Genomic DNA, 20452 nt, shown 5'->3' with positions numbered 1-20452 from the left:
TATGAAAAATCTACACAATCTAATCTTTGTAATATTTCCTGAGCCAAAATTAAAGAAGGAAATGAGATCTATCATCTAATGACTAATACAGGATTTGGTAGTTTGGATGAAGTGTGTATGTGTTCAGTCACTCAGTCGTATCTGACTCTTTTGCAACCCCATGGACTATAACCCACCCAGCACCTCTGTCCATGGGATTCTCCAGGCAAGAATGCTGGAATGGGTTGCCATTTCCTCCTCCAGGGGGTCTTCCTGACCCAGGGATAGAACCCACAACTCTTACTGTCTCCTGCATTGGCAGGCAGATTCTTTACCACTAAAAACACTTTTAAGTATTTTAAACATGCAATCTCCTAGTAGCAATCAAATATTAATTAAATTAATAAATGAATTATTTCAAGTTTCAATGATAATTCTGCTGAAGGGATAGTAACAAGAATATTTAAAATGGCCATGGTGGGAGAAAGTCTGTGATAAGGAGAGAAGTCATGCATATCTAACTAAGATTGCTAAACTTTTGAGGCAGTGGTTCCCCTTCAGAATTTGGCACAAAATCAATATTATTTCTCCAAAATTTTTCAAATAAAGTTAATTCTGTCACTGCAGTTCTTAAAGAGACTAGGCAAAAAAATAAATAAATAACAGTCAAGGAATGTTGAAAGTAAGTAACAAAGCACAATTGCTTTTCCTCTTGAAATGGCTTTTCATGGATCTTTTAAGAAGACTCCAAACCACTGACTTTTGAAAATCAGCTTGCAATTTCATGCATACTATCTACAGTTGTCCAATTCACGTAACCACACCCAGAATGTAGGATGCACTGGTGCCAAAGTGCTGTTTCCAAAATATAAATATTGCAGTGCTGAAAGACGGCATTTTCTTTTTCCTCACCAAGGCAAGAAAAATGCAAAGATAAATGTCATTAATTGTTCCAGACGTTTCCCTTTAGTGAAATACAAACTATAAACATCAATACCACATTCCACTAATAGCTTCAAGCATTGGCTTAAAGCATCATTAATTTTACATTTGTAAAAAGGTCTGAAAGTGTATACCTTGCATTTTACTGAAAGGTTCAGTCTATAAGTCCTCCTTGTTGCTTTCATTCTAAATAGCAACACAAAAATGTAGTACTTGCATAAGTGTAAATATATATTTATTCATATATGTATCATAACATAAAGTTATATAACAGAAAGTAATAGGAAATTAGATTCTAACCATTTTCAAGGTTTCATTTTCCAGGTGGGATGTTATTTTTTTCATTGATTTTTTTTTTTAATAGCTTGGTTTTAAATCTCTCTTGTGGGATCAACACAAGGCAGAATGAAAATAAGCTCTGTGGAAGGCAAATGTGTCATTGGAAGAGATGTAATTCTTTATTTAAATAATTGTCCTTTTATTTTTCAACCTGTTTTTGGGAAATAACCTATAATGCTCCTCTTCTGGTTAGGATCATGTTGTTTCTTTGCCCCCACATGATGCTATTTTTTTAAAATGATTGCAACTCCTTTTAATAATTCTACCCCCCCCTCTATTATGTTGATTTACTATTTGGGCATACAGTGAGATGTCAAGGAATTTTGGCATTCACAGGGAAGCAATTATGTTGATTTAGCTCCAGTTTTGGATTTTAGCTTTCTAACCAAACATGGAAACTTGTGAGGTTCCTTAAGTCACAAAAATTCTCTTACAGCAAGAATTCTTAACCTGTGTCTATAAATTTCCAGGACATCTGTAGACAGACTTTAGGAGGACTGCATAATCTCTGACACTATAAAAAAAAAAAGAAATTCTGTGTACTTTTTGTGAGAAAGAGATCCAAACCTTTTACCAGACTATTAGAGATGTCTGTGTTTAAGAACTAGCATTCTATTCGGCGTGCATGCTGTACTAAGTCACTTCAGTCATGTACAACTCTGTGCGACCATGTGGACTGTAGTCTGCCAGGTTCCTCTGTCCATGGGATTCTCCAGGCAAGAAGACTAGAGTGGCTTGCCATGACCTTCTCCATGGGATGTTTCCAATGCAGGGATCGAACCCACGTCTCTTACTATCTCCTGCATTGGCAGGTGGGTTCTTTATCACTAGTGTCCCTGAGAAGCCTGTTCTACTGGGTACTTCTAGTTAAATCTAATTTTAAAAGGCCTCAGTTGGTGGCAGTGGTTTCAGAATTATTTTCTTCCAATGCTCTTTTCAAAATCGAATTTCAACAACGTGATATGTAATACGCAAACCCTTCTTTTAAAAAGACTGCATAAGAATCTTAGGCATAAGCATTGATTATCCATAGTCCTTCCTTACTTTACCTTAGAAATTTACAGATTAGTGAGTACCTTCATGTTAATTTTAATTTTGACAAGAATTAGGGTTTAAGTTTTTCAGCTTTTTATTTCATGCAACCTATGGGTGAATTTAACTCAGATGACCATTATATCTACTATTGTGGGCAGGAATCCCTTAGAAGAAATGGAATAGCCGTCATAGTCAACAAAAGAGTCCAAAATGTAGTATTTGGATGCAATCTCAAAAATGACAGAATGATTTTTGTTCATTTCCAAGGCAAATCATTCAATATCATGGTAATCCAAGTCTATGCCCTGACCAGTAATGCTGAAGAAACTGAAATTGAACGGTTCTATGAAGACCTAGAAGACCTTTTAGAACTAACACCCCAAAAATATGTCCTTTTCATTATAGAAGACTGGAATGCAAAAGTAGGAAGTCAAGAAACACCTGGAGTAACAGGCAAATTTAGCTTTGGAGTACAGAATGAAGCAGAGCAAAGGCTAATAGAGTTTTGCCAAGAGAATGCACTGGTCATAGCAAACACCCTCTTCCAACAACACAAGAGAAGACTCTACACATGGATATCACCAGATGGCCAACACTGAAATGAGATTGATTATATTCTTTGCAGCCAAAGATGGAGAAGCTCTATACAGTCAGCAAAAACAAGACCGGGAGCTGACTGTGGCTCAGATCATGAACTCCTTATTGCCAAATTCAGACTTAAACTGAAGAAAGTAGGGAAAACCACTAGACCATCCAGGAATGACCCAAATCAAATCCCTTATGATTTTACAGTAAAAGTGAGAAATAGATTTAAGGGACTAGATCTGATAGAGTACCTGATGAACTATGGACAGAGGTTCGTGACATTGTACAAAAGATAGGGATCAAGACCATCCCCCAAAAAAAGAAATGCAAAAAAGCAAAGTAGCTGTCTGAGGAGGCCTTACAAATAGCTGTGAAAAGAAGAGAAGTGAAAAGCAAAGGAGAAAAGAAAAGATATAAGCATCTGAATGAAAAGTTCCAAAGAAAAGCAAGGAGAGATAAGAAACCCTTCCTCAGCGAACAATGCAAAGAAATAGAGGGAAACAATAGAATGGGAAGGACTAGAGATTTCTTCAAGAAAATTAGAGCTACCAACGGAACATTTCATGCAAAGATGGGCTCAATAAAGGACAGATATGGTATGGACCTAACAGAAGTAGAAGATATTAAGAAGAGGTGGTAAGAATACACAGAAGAACTGAACAAAAAAGATCTTCATGAACCAGATAATCACCATGGTGTGATCACTCAGCTAGAGACAGACATCCTAGAATGTGTAGTCAAGTGGGCCTTAGGAAGCATCACTATGAACAAAGCTAGTGGAGTGATAGAATTCCAGTTGAGCTATTTCAAATCCTAAAAGATGATGCTGTGAAAGGGCTGCACACAATATGTCAGCAAATTTGGAAAACTCAGCTGTGGCCACAGGACTGGAAAAGGTCAGTTTTCATTCCAATCCCAAAGAAAGGCAGTGCCAAAGAATGTTCAAACTACCGTACAATCGCATTCATCTCACATGCTAGTAAAGTAATGCTCAACTTCTCCAAGCCAGGCTTCAGCAATACGTGAACCATGAACTTCCAGATGTTCAACCTGGTTTTAGAAAAGACAGAGGAACCAGAGATCAAATTGCCAACATTCGCTGGACCATAGAAAAAGCAAGAGAGTTCCAGAAAAACATCTACTTCTGCTTTATTGACTATGCCAAAGCCTTTGACTGTGTGGATCACAATAAACTGTGGAAAATTCTGAAAGAGATGGGAATACCAGACCACCCGACCTGCCTCCTGAGAAATCTGTATGCAGGTCAGGAAGCAACAGTTAGAACTGGACATGGAACAACAGACTGGTTCCAAATAGGGAAGGAGTATGTCAAGGTTGTATATTGTCACCCTGCTTATTTAACTTATATGCAGAGTACATCATGAGAAAAGCTGGGCTGGAAGAAGCATAAGCTGGAATCAAGATTGCCGGGAGAAATATCAATAACCTCAGATATGCAGATGACACCACCCTTAAGGCAGAAAGAGAAGAAGAACTAAAGAGCCTCTTGATGAAAGTGAAAGAGGAGAGTGAAAAAGTTGGCTTAAAGCTCAACATTCAGAAAACTAAAATCATGGCATCTGGTCCTTTCACTTCATGTCAAATAGATGGGGAAACAGTGGAAACAGTGGCAGACTTTATTTTCTTGGGCTTCACAATCACTGCAGATGGTGATTGCAGCCATGAAATTAAAAGACACATACTCCTAAGAAGGAAAGTTACGACCAACTTAGACAGCATATTAAAAAGCAGAGACATTACTTTGTCAACAAAGGTCCATCTAGTCAAGGCTATGGTTTTTCCAGAGTCATGTATGGATGTGAGAGCTGGACCATAAAGAAAGCTGAGCACCAAAGAACTGATGCTTTTGATATGTGTTGGAGAAGACTCTTGAGAGTCCCTTGGACTGCAAGGAGATCCAACCAGTCCATCCTAAAGGAGATCAGTCCTGGATGTTCATTGGAAGGACTGATGCTGAAGCTGAAACTCCAATACTTTGGCCACCTGATGCGAAGAGTTGACTCATTTGAAAAGGCCCTGATGCTCGGAGGGATTGGGGGCAGGAGGAGAAGGGGATGACAGAGGATGAGATGGTTGGATTGCATCACTAACTCAATGGACATGAATTTGGGTGAACTCTGGGATTTCATGATAGACAGGGAGGCCTTGTGTGCTGCGGTTCATGGGGTCACAGAGAGTCAGACACAACTCAGTGACTGAACTGAACTGAGAGTTTAAATTTCAGATATAGAGCTCATGACTTGAACTATGTCAAAAAAATGTATGGTAATAGCTTCATACATGGGATATTGCAGACTGGCACAAACTCAGAAAGGCATAGGCTGATAAGGAGACATTTGCCCCAAATTCGACTGCTCTTTAATAAAAATTATATCTCAAATTAAATAAAGCTGTTACAATTCTGTAAGATAGGCCAGATGTGAAAAAATTCCATTAAAGACAGAATTTGGTAAATTAGTCTCTCTTACTAAGGTACCTCACCTAGAAATGTAAACTGAATTAAGAGGCATTGTAACAGATTTTTAAAGGTCCTGGGAGAAATGGACTGTCTTTAGATATCACTTCAAGAGACATATTACCCTAGGCCCTCTTATCAAGAACAAAATAAGGATTGGAGCATCAAGGGAAAGATGATACTTTCTAAGAAATTGTACCTCTTCCTTTGTGAATAGGTTTATGTGATTACGGAAGTGGATCAGGGCCCATGGTGATCCAGGCATTGTTGTAGTGGTAGCACCACATTTTTGTGCATTCAGACACAAACTGACATTCTAGTGCTTGCTTCCTTGGGAAAAGCCAGAATGGTGCCTGTCTGGACCAAGATCCCACAGATGACCTTGTCCTGCAAACCCTCATACACAAAGCCTCCTCTTGGTGACCATGGCCCTTGCCCTAAGGCAGAGACTGTCAACTAGAGCCAATATGTCCTCTATGGTGCATTTGGCAATATCTGGGGACATTTTTGATTACCACAACAAGGGCGATATTACTGGCATCCAATAAGTAGCTGCTAAACAGCTTACAGTGTACAGGATACTGCACCCCCAACAAAGAATTCTCTGCCCCACTGGGTCAATAGTTTCAAGATTCAGAAATCCTGTCCTAAGACTTTTTCCCCACTCTGCAAGATCACAGAGGCATGCACTATTCAGAACCACATTTTTTACTGGGCCACTAGAATTTAATCAGTTTGAATGCCTTGCAAATTGTACTGCTTTGGGCAGAGTGGAGTGAAAAAATATTCTAAAATGTGCCTCCGCCTTCCTGGTTAACACCAACTCCTTTCTCAAAAAAAACAAAAAACAAAAAACAAAAAACATAGCACTAAGTCATGTCTGACTCTTGCGATCCCTTGAACTATAGCATGCCAGGCTCCTCTGTCCATGGGATTCTCCAGGCAAGAATACTGGAGTGGGTTGCCATTTCCTTCTCCAAGGGAACTTCCTGACACCAGCAATTGAACCCAGTCTCTCGCATTGCAGGCAGATGCTTTATCGACTGAGCTACATAGGAACCCAAATGCAAATTAAGTGTCACCTCCTACACGAAACTATTTCCTATTTCATCATCACCTTCCCCACATAGTACTTATAGGCTTACCCCAATAGCAGCTCTGTTCAAATTACTTCCTATTCCCCTACTAGATTACAAATTCACTGAAAGCTATGTTTGTTTATTTTAAAATCCTTGTGTCTTCGCGCTTACTAGAATGCTTAGCACATTATAGGTACACAGTAAATATATGTGGAAGAAAAGAACAAGGCTGGAGGACTGGCTTAGACTCTGAGTACCTACCTCCAAAATAGGTTTACTCAAGACTGTTTTAGGGATTGCCCTGGTGATCCAGTGGCTAAGACTCTCCACTCCCAATGCAGGGACCCTGGGTTCAATCCCTGGCTGGGAAACTAGATCCCACATCCACAACTAAGAGCTCACATGCCGCAGCTAATGATTCTGCATGCTGCAACTGTAGACCCAGCACAGCCAAATATCTAAGGACGTCTGACTGCCTGCCCTCCAAGGACGTGAAACTGAGCAATATCTCATTCCTGGCATGTAGGTTCATCAGCATTTTAGTGGAAATTCTTGGCCTACCAGAAGATAGCTGTAATGATGTTTACCTCAAATGCCACAAGACAAAGACTGTAGAGATCATGTTGGGGGCTTACGTCAGAGATCTCCCTAAACGCCTTTTCTTAGAGGAAAGAGTGCAAGGTTGACATGCTACTTTTAATAAGCCTGGTTTTGCAGCCTGTGTTCTATGGAAGTTCTTCCTTCACCAAAGGAGGAAAAAGTAGAGTGAGCTTAATGAACACATGAACAGGGTAGTGAGGTAGCCCAACACTCATCTCAACTAGTAGTCAGCTCACACCAGTACCCATGTACAAATCTACTAAAGGAGCTGACTATGAGCAAGGAGAGTTCTTTTGTTGGCTGCCTATAGAATATATGCAAATCCACAAGTGGGAGAATTAAATTTAGGATAATTTATAAATATGCTTTTGCACTAAAAGCAAAAAAAAAATTGGATTATAACATGAATAGGCATCAAATTAGAGATACCAAGGGAACATTTGATGCAAAGGTGGGCACAATAAAGGACAGAAACAGTATGGACCTAACAGAAACAGAAGATATTAAGAAGAGATGGTAAGAATACACAGAAGAACTATACAAAAAAGGTCTTAATGACACAGATATCCATGATGGTGTGATCACTCACCTAGAGCCAGACATCCTGCAATGTGAAGTCAAGTGGGCCTTAGGAAGCACCACTACGAACAAAGCTAGTGGAGGTGATGGAATTCCAGTTGAGCTATTTCATCCTAAAAGATGATGCTGTGAAAGTGCTGCACTCAATATGTCAGTAAATTTGGAAAACTGGCCACAGGACTGGAAAAGGTCAGTTTTCATTCCAATCCCAAAGAAAGGCAGTGCCAAAGAATGTTCAAACTACCATACAATTGCATTCATCTCACATGCTAGTAAAGTATTGCTCCAAATTCTCCAAGCAAGGCTTCAATAGTATGTGAAACCGAGAACTTGCTGGATTCAGAAAAGGCAGAGGAACCAGAGATCAAATTGCCAACATCCGTTGGGTCATAGAAAAAGCAAGAGAGTTCCAGAAAAACACCTACTTCTGCTTTATTGGCACCTCCAAAGCCTTTGACTGTGTGGATCACAATAAACTGTGGAAAATTCTGAAAGAGATGGGAATACCAGACCACCTGACCTGCCTCCTGAGAAATCTGTATCCAGGTCAAGAAGCAATAGTTAGAACCAGACATGGAAAAACAGACTGGTTCCAAATAGGAAAATGAGTATGTCAAGGCTATATATTGTCACCCTGCTTATTTAACTTATATGCAGAGTACGTCATGAGAAATGCCAGGCTGGATGAAGCACAAACTGGAATCAAGATTGCCGGGAGAAATATCAACAACCTCAGATATGCAGATGACACCACCCTTATGGCAGAAAGTGAAGAAGAACTAAAGAGCCTCTTGATGAAAGTGAAAGAGGAGAGTGAAAAAGTTGGCTTAAAGCTCAACATTCAGAAAACTAAAATCATGGCATCTGGTCCTTTCACTTCATGGCAAATAGATGGGGAGACAGTGGAAACAGTGTCAGACTTTATTTTCTTGGGCTCCAAAATCACTGCAGATGGTGACTGCAGCCATGAAATTAAAAGATGCTTGCTCCTTCAAAGGAAAGTTACGACCAACCTAGACAGCATATTATAAAGCAGAGTCATTACTTTGCCAACAAAGGTCCATCTAGTCAAGGCTATGGTTTTTCCAGTAGTCATGTATGGATGTGAGAGCTGGACTATAAAGAAAGCTGAGCACCAAAGAATTGATGCTTTTGAAATGTGGTGTTGGAGAAGACTCTTGAGAGTCCCTTGGACTGCAAGGAGATCCAACCAGTCCATCTCAAAGGAGATCAGTCCTGGGTGTTCACTGGAAGGACTGATGCTAAAGCTGAAACTCCAATACTTTGGCCACCTGATGCAAAGAACTGACCCATTTGCAAAGACCCTGATGCTGGGAAAGATTGAAGGCAGGATGAGTAGAGGACGACAGACGATGAGATGGTTGGATGGCATCACCGACTCAATGGACGTGAGTTTGAGTAAACTCTAGGAGTTAGTGATGGACAGGGAAGCCTGAAGTGCTGCAGTTCATGGGGTTACAAAGAGTTGGATACGACTGAGTGACTAAACTGAACTGATTGCATTATATTGTACTGTTATTTTGATAAAGCAAATCTAATAGGATTTCAGCAAAATACTTAATGCAATTATCAGTAGAATATTCCTGACATGAGTTGGCATCAGGAAAGAAAGACAGGGCCATTTCAGAACATTCAACTTTATTTTCCATTGACAAACACAACATAAATAACATACATTTGTTAAATACACAGACTACCTATGACTTAAATGCCATCAAAATTCTGATGTACTTTTCAGTCTTTTATTTTTGTCTCCACAATATTGAAGACTACCCTTTCAAACATACTGGAAGATATGTTTAGATATACTTAACATAACTCCTAGAAAAATTTTACATAAAGGTGACGAAAGTTTACCTTCCCATTGAACCCACTGGGATGGAATGCTGAATAGGAGAGGTGGAGAAACATACAATTTTTATACTGAGCTTTACATCATTTATTAAAGTGTCAATGATTTCAATTCTTACTTATATACATTTTGAAAATAATATATTCATCTGTTGTAAGCAGATTAATATCATCAGTGCATATTTTTAATTTGCTTCCTTAGAGAAATGTTCAACTTTATGCCATCTGTACAAAATTGTTTTGTTAAAGAAGAGGGAGAAAGTAAAATATTCTATCTATATATAGGAGGCCTGGGAAGAAAAAGAGTTTGGCAGTCAGTGATGACTTGAGTGAATTAAACATTTGCTTTTACAGAAAAGAACACTGGCCACTCCTCACTTTGTCCTACTGATGTTCAAGTGTATGAAGACAAATGTGGCCCCTTCCTCTCCTTGCTTCTGTGAAATGGCCTAAAAGGATGAAGAATCTTGACAAGTTGGAAATATATAGGTTTTCTTTCATCTCTTTGTCTTTGTTCTCTGTCCCACCCTCCATGTCTATTCCATAGGAGTGTCCTTTCAAAAGCTGAAAGAATACTGAAGTCCATCAGTAAGTCATATGCATTTTCTCCTGCTAAACATTACAGCTTTGATTTCTACAGAAATTGAAAACCATAGAAATAAACTATTTTCATATTAAAGTCTGATGATTGGCAAGCTTTTGGCTAGATATCTGGTTCACTTTAATTAAAAAAGCCAAACTATTCTAATTCTAAAGCAACTGACAGGGACTTCCCTGGTGGTCCAGTAGTTAAGACTCCGTGCTTCCAATGCAGGGGACCCGGGTTCGATCCCTGGTCGGGGAACTAGGATCCCACATGCTGCGGGGTGAGGCCAAAAAAAAAGAAGAAGAAAAAAAAGTAAAGCAACTGACAAAGGAATTTAAGAGCTGATCAAAAAATTTTAGAAGTGCTATCATCTCTAAAATGCTTGATAAGCCTGAAAAGCCTAATTGTACCTGATGTTAATCTCTCTCCTTCTTATATTTACTCCCATAATAAAATTATTTCATTAAAGCAGATATTAAAAAACAGACTCAGATCTGTTTCATCGATTAGTACATTAGCACATTAGAAATGTGAAACCATTCTCTCTCTTAAAAACAATCCCAGCTTCACCAATAGTAAATATTTTTGTTACTTTCTCTCCATGAGAAAATGGATAAACAGGCTGGAGGCAAGGGAGCCAGGGAAACAGTCTTTTTTCAAAAGAAGAAATAAGCATTTCAGTAGATATATGAGTTGTTTATGATCTAAAACAAATTGATGTAAAATTTCTGAAAATAGAATAATTTTCATTCTCAATAAAAAAATGTGTAATCTATATATGAGCAAATATGGTATATACCTGATTGAACTGCATTTCTAAAGAACCAGAATGTAGTAGGCTTGTGATATCATAATATAATGGTTTACAACTCAACTTGTATAAATGGCAAGCCTTTAAATAGAATCCTCACTCAAGATTTATAAAATAGAGACTCCAGAAAATTAAAATTCTTTGCTCTTTCATTATTTAAAAGAGTAAAGAGTAGAGAAGAGTGAGAAAGAAAATGTTAAGCAGCATGTTTTGAAGATATAATTACATTTGATTTAAAAACTAATTGTTGACCTCCTTTGGGGCAAAAAAACCACCTTACTTCTAGAAGTGCTGAAGTCTTTCACAGATGTGCATAGTTTCAGTTTTCCATTTGTCATTGTGAGAACAAAGTCACCCTGTACTGCTCTTTTTACTTTCTTTAGTTTTATTCAAGGTGGACTCAATTCAAAAAAGGCATTCAGGGAAGGCATGTGAAAGATTTTACTTAATAGCTACAGCAAGAATCATTATAAAATTGAAACCTTTTGGGTGAGAGTAATCCAGGGGTAAGGAACTTTCACATGTAATTAGTATCCATATACATGATACCAGTATAATGGAGTTCTAATTTTTAAATTTGCCATAATTCTCTGTTTCGTGGTTCATGTGTAATCACTACCTGTTAGTTGTCTTAGAGTTTTGAACTGATAGCACCTTCTTAACAAATGTGCATGTGAGTTTTAGTTTGATATTCAAATTTTGTAAATAGACTATATCATAACCTCCATTATGAAACATCATAGACGTATGTCACCTCTTATTAACATTGTATTGCAACTCAGAAAACAGTTCTATCAATATAGCCACAGTATTAAATACTCTTTATTTAAAAAAGTGATATAATCTCATTCATAGAACAATTCTGTTCACTTATTTAGACCTCAGCTTTAGCAGATTTCAGACATACACAATCACAAAGACAGCAATAAACAAGTAGTTGTGAAGATATGGCATGCTTGATGCCCTAAACTTTTTACAGAGGTAAATCAAGGAAACTTCAGTTAGTCCGCAATAAACTTTTAATATGTTTGTAGTAATAAATACTCTACAGTCTCTCTGCGTTACTCACCTTCTAGTAACCTGCATATTTCAAAAGAAGCTTTCGGAATTAAGTATGAAAATAAATGGGCAATATATGTGTTTAAAATTTCAAAGAATGAAATTTTTCTATTTTCTTAGCTGACTATTTTCTATTTTCTTAGCTGATCCCAATACAAAAGGGCTAGGATTATCAACATGGGGAAGACTGAAAACATATCACTAACCTGGGGTCAAAACCAACAAAAACATATAAAGTATTAAATAAAAGGCTTAATTCTTGAAAATTTAAGAATATTGCCACAGATTGTCCACCTTATTAAGATAGTGTTTTGTCAGAGTTTTTAGTTTGTCTATTACTCAATGCCAGTGTGTTTTCAGGGTCTTTTACAGTCAACTTTTACATGAGCTTCTAAAATTTTGTTCCATAACATGGTCAAGAGGTCTTTTATATAATAAATAAGTGTTCAGTATATATGTGTGGCTTTAAATTGGCAATCATTTGAATCCGGCATGATTAAATGCTTATGTTTACTTAAAATGACTTGGTATACAGCTTAGGCAGATTTGCTAAATCCTGGGATAACACATTTAATTTCTTCAATTTAAAATATTTTAAAGATATCTACCATACTTATTTCATTTGAAAAGTAAACTGTTCTTATTGGTTGACATGTCATCATTCTCTTCTGTGATACAACATAGCTGAATAAATTCACTGTGTGGAAAATTAGCTTTGTAAAATCTACAACAGTCAATATTACATCTATTTTTACATTGCATTTACTTCTTTTTATTTGGTTTCCTAGGCCTCCATTTTTTTAAACCAGTATTGAGAAGTTTTGGGATTGTCATAATTTATGCATGCATTTTTGTCCTGCCCAAAACTAAGTATACTCGAGTAAACTTAAAGACTAAGGAACTTAAATTTGGAAACCGATATACTCTTCTGCAGTGACTTTAGATGTTTACTTCCTTACCACATTGAGAGCTTCTGAACATCCTGAAATCTAACCTCAACTATCATCCAAAGGTCAATATCATTTAGGACTAACATTTCTTACCAGGTTTTTCATGTACTAACACGTCACATGGTGTTTACATAATTCTTCCTTTCCACTTCCTTTTCAAGCTTGTTCAGAAACTGCCATCAACCACAGCTACCATATATCCCTGGGCAGGAAACTATTCCATAGTTAAGCATGAGTTTCAGGTTGTTTTGTCTTTATGAATTTCTGTGGTCTGATGAAAAGTGATATTTCTTTGACTGTCATCTCAATTACCACTTGGGAGTAGTAGTTTCTTAAATTATTAGTACAAATGATTTACTTTGTCATGAAGCAATATGATACTCAACATTTGAAGATAAATTTGTATTTCTGTAATTAAACAAGCAGAGTTCATTCACTTTATCAGCTCAATGGTCTATAAAGTCATGAAGCACTTCAACCATATAGTGGGACCCCACTGATGTGCACCTGGTTTTGGCAGATAATTATTCATTCATTCACTGAACAAATAGTCATTGAACACTTTCTATATTCCTAGTGCAAGGTGCTGGAAGAAATAACCCATTCAAGCTCACACTACTCGAATCTATGCTATGTGTATGTGTCTAAACCTAGGACCTAAGGCCTCGTCATTATAAGATCATTTAAGTACACTTTTTTTTAAAGTATGTAGTTTTGTCTCATCCTCCACAAGGTGACTTGTGGGATAATTCAATTCCATGGTATAGAGAAATTTTTAAATGTCCTTTTAGCATAGGTTATTTGTCATCATTTTTTCCCCAAAACCTAGAGTAGTGGAACCACCATGAGGTACATAAGCACTCTCAGCAGATTTTGCCTTCTCACTCAATTTGACATGATCATTTAAATTGATTCCTCCTAATTGACTTAGCCTGGTAAACATATTAATCTAATAGACATTTTTCACCTCTTAAAATTAATTCTTCCCCCGATGCCTACTGAATACACACACAAAAAGGTAGCTACTATAAAGGAGTATAAATTTCAAGTTTCTTAAAACTGGGAAAACAATAAAGGAAAAAGCAAGTTAAACTCTGAATGAGAAACAGTAAGTTTGCAAAACAAGTGCTCTAAAGAGTACAAAGAACATTTTATGTAGGTCTGATTCGAAAGATTGTTATGTTTACTGGGGAGTTGCTTTTATTTTTTTAAGTGTAATTCTCAAAATTTAATGTAGTGACCTGCTTGTGCCAAAAAGATATCAAGCTTGGCTGTCAAGGTTTGTGCACATAAGGAGATACATTTTAATAATAAATATTTAGATAGAAACTTTTAAGAGAGGGCAGAGAAAGTGCTGTGAGGTATCAATATTATAATTTCCTTATCCTATAAATAGGCTAAACTATGGAAAGTCTTTATGGAAGCTTTAAAATATTTACTGGTCTTAGAATAGGAGTTAGTATTTAAATACACAAAAGACTGAAGAGAATACTTTGGGTGGAAAAATCAGGGAAAATAATTAGCTTAAGTACCTATATTTAGGTCTCAATCAGTCCTTAAATAGAATTTTGAAAAAAATCACTTCACTGACTCCCAAGCACAGTTTCATGAATCTTCTCCAGGCTTGTAGGAATTAAAAATGTAATCTAAAGGAAGAACATTTAACAATTTGGATGTTCACAAATTGTCATGTTTGAAATAAATGGAATTAATTGACTCATTCAGATAATGAATAAACCTAATTACCAACCCAACCAAAACAGACTCTGTAAGGTTAGCAGCAAATTTGCATATTGAATGACATTTAAATAACATCAGTATCAATGAATACTGTGACTATGTTATACATTTTTTCATCCTAAATCAAATTTTAAAAAAAATTTAAGGGGAATGAAAGTGACACAGAAAGAAAGAGAGTAAAAGAGAAAGCAGAAGACCAAGGCCTTTGAGCAAAAATAAACTGTTGCCTTGTCTTCAAATATCTGTGTGTTGAATTCCCCATGTACTCAGTATATTAGAATATTAACTATCCCTATCCGGCCACCACTACAGACCAAGATCATTTATAAAACAAAAGAAGTGCTTTCACCTAATAAATAATCACACATTCAGCTATATATGGAAGAGACCCCAAAACACTAGACTGATATTAATCTATTTTTCTTTGCTTGTGTTTCAATACTTTTGGCACATAGGGGATTATTAATATTTATGCTTCTGAGACCGTTTAGGCCTTATATCAAAAATTTTGCTTCAATGCATAAATAGCAGCATGCCAGAGATGCCTAAATTCACAGTAAGATTTAGGGCTATTTTTTGCCAAAAGCTGTGAACATGCAAGTTGATTAAGTGTTCTCTTTCATGCTCCTGTCTGTGTTATTTCATTGGATAGTGAGATAGTCGGCACTTTAGGTCCATTATTAAAGTAGCTGGAGACAGCATTTGCTACCTGGCAAAACTTTTGAAGAAGGATCTTTCTTAGCAGCAGATAAACCCAGGGATCCAAGATCTGGTTCAGTGAAGCCAGGCGAACAGCTATTAAGAAGAAGTTGCACTCATCCTGATTTTCTGTGTTTGTCTTGCAGTGCTCAACTGATGTGTGATTGAAGATCATGTTCAACATCATTATCTAAGAAAAAGGAACATATTATTACTCCAAAGAATAATAAAGTCATATGCATCTCCCCACATGGTACTTTGCACATGGTTAGTTTACAATAAGTTGGTTGTTGGATTAAAATGATTAATTCAAGCAACATTTATACTCACAGAACACAGCCCTGAATTATATAAGATATTCCTCTGGATTTTCCCACATTTTTGCCTATTCAACATGAGGCAGATTTTTTTAAAGTACATATTCTCTGGCTCTTGGTCCTTGGGATTTTAGAAGTTGGAAAATAACACATCTCAAAATTAGCCAGAGTCATCTGTCTTGTTGCAGAAAATACCAGTAGGTTGATACCCTAATGGGTCAACACTTAAACAAACCCAAAACATATGTAATCTTAAACTTTGGTAGCTGTAACTGGAAAAAAAAAAAAAAGACTACCTAAGAAAAGATAGACACAAGAAAGGGGAAAATAGCAGTTGCATATTATTAGTATTATTATTATTGTCATTAGCATTTTCTGAATCCTTACAATTTGCCTGACACTGTGTCAAGTTCTTCATATGCTTTTAATAAATAATAGAAGATAAATACTACTGCCATCTCATTTTTATAATTGTGGAAACCAAGCTTTAATGATATAAAATAGCTGAGTCAGACTTAAACCCAGGTTCACTAACATATGAAAGATAGCATTTTACCCTTCTGGGTCTCTACCCAGTCACTGCACACACACCAGAATGTAAACTTCATGAAGGTAGGATCTGGGCCAATACCTTTTCCCCCACTAGTTCATTCCCAGTACCTAGACTAATAATTAGCAGGTAGTGTTCAATAAACATTTGTGAATGAATATGTGACACATACATGAATATATTAATATATGACATCTATAATATACATAATATATTTATATTTGAATGAATAAATATTTGTGATTTCCATAGGAGAGAAAAAAAGTGTAGATTCATACACATCAGAAAAGATATTCAAGCTCGTTAGTCCATCAGAGAAATGAATGTTATGACAAAGTAAGAAACCATTTTATATTCACTAGTTTGAAAAAAATGAAGCATGACTTTTCCAAATGTTAGTGAGGATGGGGAGCAATACAGACTTGCACACAACAGTACCAAGAGCGTGAGCTGGAGCAGCCACCTCGGAAGACAATCAAGCTCTGTCTCACCTGTTACCTTGCAGAAGCCCCACTCCCAAGAATGCACTGGCCTGAATTCCTGCACCACAGGCTGTGTGCATGACTGTTCATTACCGCATTGTTCATAACAGCAATAAAAAAGCAGGAACAACCCCAAAACAGGCTCACACTTGCAAGCAAAGAAAGGTGCTGACTTCATTACCAGCTCCTAAATTGGTCTTTCTAGACATGCATGGCTATTAAGCACTTCAAATGTGGCTGAAGAAAATTGAGACGTTGAGAAATGTAATGATTATATAATGAAATGATAATATTTTTACATAGTGTGTTAAAATACATTATTAAACTTTGCATCATTTGTTTCTTGTTACTTTTTAAAAACATTTTGTAAAATATTACAAAATTTAAAATTTAGAATTTTAAAATTATATATGTGGCAAGTATTTGTTGTTCACACTATATTTCGACTGAACTCAAAGTGTCGCTTAAGACCAACATTTATTTGGATGGTCTGTCCTCAGGTCATATAACCCAAATTGAAGGGTTTGAAACATCCCAGAGCATCCTAAACACCCACAAACCTACTATCCAGAGCAATGGCACTTACATTCTTACAGTCACCCTGACTCAACACATTAGGGTCACCTGTGAAAGCTTCTTTTGCCTCATCCTCTGCAATGCGGTTTGCTCTTTTTCCAGTCTCAGTTTAGCACTTCCTCTCATCTGATTTATAGTAATAACAGAGACCCCAATAGCACAAACAGATGTCAGCATGACACAAATTCGGCACCCTAGATCCCAGCTCTGTCAAATCCTCACCAGCTATACAAATGTCAACTCGGTCTTACTGAACAGAGTTGTGTGTGTGGTAGTCGCTCAGTCGTGTCCGACTCTTGGCAATCCTATGGACTGTAGCCCGCCAGGCTCCTCTGTGGAATTCTCTGTGGAATTCTCCAGGCAAGAATACTGGCCTAGGCAGCCATTTGCTTCTCCAGGGGATCTTCCTGTTCCAGGGGTTGAACCCAGGTCTCTTGCATTGCAGGCAGATTCTTTATCATCTGAGCTACCAGGGAAGCCCTACCAGGGACAGAGTTGAGTCACAGGTTAATTCTTAAAACAATCACTCGCAAAGGGAATGGAAATGTCCAGGTTTTGCTTATAATATGGGTCCCTAACTGGCAACCCACTCCAGTACTCTTGCCTGGAGAATTCCATGGACAGAGGAGCCTGGCAGGCTATAGTCCATGAGATCGCAAAGAGTTGGACGTGACTGTGCGACTTTCGCTTTTCAATCCCCAGATCATGGACCAGTACCAGTCCATGGCCTTTTAGGAACCAGACTGCACAGCAGGAGGTGGGTGGTGGGCAAGGGAGCCAAGCTTCACCTGCCCCTCCCCTGAGCTCCCCACACTCGCAGTTCCCCACACTCACATTATCGCCTGCACCATTCATTTCCCCAACCCTCTCCATGTCCCCCATCCGCCCCCTCCACACCCCCTACCCCTGGCCCAGCAGTGGAAAACTGTCTTCCACAAAACTGGTCTCTGCTGCCAAAAAGGCTGGGGTCCACTAGCTTATAAGACAAAACCATTCTCTATGGCTTGCTTCAGTCCTTGACCAATTTACACCTACTATCTGAACAAAATTATGGCTTTATAAACAAAAAGAAGAGAAAAATGTGTAGACATATAGTCTGTCACTTCTTTCAAAGAAATTTCTCCAAGGGATTTATTCAATAAAAGGAAAAATCAATTGGACAAAAAGTGAATGGTCAATAAAGAAAAATCTAGTAAGAAACTGCAAACATTTAAATCTCTAGTATCAGGAATAAAGCTTAATAAAATACAGGTGGTTGCATAATTATATATATGTATTGAGTTAAGTGAAAAAAAAAAAGAATGTAAGATAGTATGTATATAAAGTTATATTGTTATTACAATTAAATGTAAAATATGTATTTTGATTTGTGGAAGGCAATGGAATTATTACTATTAAATAATTATTCAATTATTTAAACATTTTTATCTGCATAAAAACATTTCAAACAATTTAGGAAAGTCTTTTGTTTAAAGGAAATGAATTATTCCCTTCATTAATAAATATGAATTATTATAACCAAATTTATTTTAAAGTGAATAATCTAATTAGTATCTTCTGATGCTGACTCATAGCCCTGTGAATTGAACACTATCTCCCACATGTGATTAATGTTTAGGGCCTCAAGATGGGGAGATTATCCTGAATTATCTGGGTAGGTTCAATGTAACCACATGGGTCCTTAAAATCTGAGAACCTTTCCAGCTGTGGTCAGAGGGAGATGGATTCAATAATTAAATATGTTTGGCCATTTACTACTTTTCAGGAAGTGTTCTGAACCTCATCTAAAACGATTTAAGAACTCACATAAGTTACATCTTCATTTTCTTTTACAAAATAAAATATTGAATTTCTCCCACTTTGTATAATCAGGAAAATTCACAAAATTACTTATTAAGATGGAATTTCAATGATTTTATAGTCTTCCTTGATTATTCTAAAATTAATTTTTATGAGGCTAATAATTTAAAATTATTTCATTAGGCTAATACAGGTTTCATATGCCTAACATTGGTTAGTCTACTGTAATTTCCCATAATTTCCTATTGACAATGCAGTGATTATGAAATTATGAAACCAAGCCCTGGAAGCAATACCTGGCACATGGGGAGAGACACTCTAGCTTTTCCCAGAATTCATGACATGTGCAGTATGAAGATAATTGGAATTAGAGGCAGTGAGTGTGATATTACTATTTCCAAATGGCAGCAGGGATGGAAATAGAACTCCTAATTTCTTGTCTAATTGTGAACATAAATGCAAGTTGTTATTTAGTCGCTCAGTTGTGTCTGATTCTTTGTGACCCCATAGCCTGTAACCCGCCAGGCTCCTCTGTCCATGGGATTTCCCAGGCAAGAATACTGGAGTGGGTTGCTATTTCCTTCTCCATGGGATCTTCCCGACCCAGGGATCGAACCCACATCTCCTGCACTCTCACTTTACCACTGAGCCACCAGGGAAGCCCAAATGCAAGTTAGCATCCGTGAAAATAGCAAGGAAACGAGTCTTCGATGCTCCTTCAGAGCTTCCAGCAGGGAATCCAGCCCTGTGGACACCTTGGTGTCCTATAGGTGTCCTATATTAGACTTCCTTCTATTTACGGAGCTAAACAGAGATTACAATTTTTGCAAATATTTTTTAAATGATCAGACTTCAGGAGAAAAACTCTGACATCAATATGTAGATTTCTGGTAGATTAATTATTCCTATTAGTCCCATTCTACCAGGGACAAGGGACAAACAAAAAACAGGATGCTTGGCCCCCATGGAAGCTAATTTTTTAGGAAACACACTACACAATTGCTCCTTCAAAATGACCTCATATAACAATCTGGTCAAGAGAGCTGTGAGACCAACTCTGGTTGAAAGGAGCAGTTACTTTTCTGCCTGAATCTTCCCCAGGCTTCATATGACTCTCCCAGGCAGGCCTCTTGCCTCTCCTCTTCCTGGTTATCAGCAGGAAGAGACAGTTCTTTTTGTACCATGATAAGAACGGACACACCCACATTAGTAACCCCTAAATTCTCCATCCCTGGCTAGTGTCAAGGGCAATTACTTTTCTTCATCCTAAAGAAAAAAACAAGATTTGTCCCTTCCCCAGTGAGAATGATCTTTAAAATGTACAAAACACTAACACTAAAAGGAAAACTGTTCTTTGGGTTTTTTGGTGTTGTTTTTTTTTTTTTTTTTTAACCAC

The 20452-nt window shown here is 37.3% G+C and overlaps 1 protein-coding gene across 9 annotated transcripts in view; it reads right to left on the bottom strand.

Moving 5' to 3' along the window:
* Positions 1-20452, bottom strand: part of PTGER3 (prostaglandin E receptor 3) — a 250471-nt gene that overhangs the window by 193878 nt on the left and 36141 nt on the right. For 6 of the 9 annotated variants that reach the window (XM_043460975.1, XM_043460976.1, XM_043460977.1 and 3 more), the window contains exon 2: positions 15342-15521. In XM_043460975.1, coding sequence (XP_043316910.1) covers positions 15342-15521 — 180 coding nt within the window. Of the gene's footprint in view, positions 1-9256; positions 15522-20452 lie in introns of those variants that run through there. The other 3 variants (XM_043460973.1, XM_043460978.1, XM_043460972.1) reach the window with 3 other exon arrangements.

The sequence above is a fragment of the Cervus canadensis genome, chromosome 2, assembly GCF_019320065.1.
Source record: "Cervus canadensis isolate Bull #8, Minnesota chromosome 2, ASM1932006v1, whole genome shotgun sequence".
In the NCBI taxonomy this organism is placed as follows: domain Eukaryota; kingdom Metazoa; phylum Chordata; class Mammalia; order Artiodactyla; family Cervidae; genus Cervus; species Cervus canadensis.
Note: the sequence above shows the minus strand (reverse complement) of the source record. Positions and strands in the feature narration are given on the sequence as shown.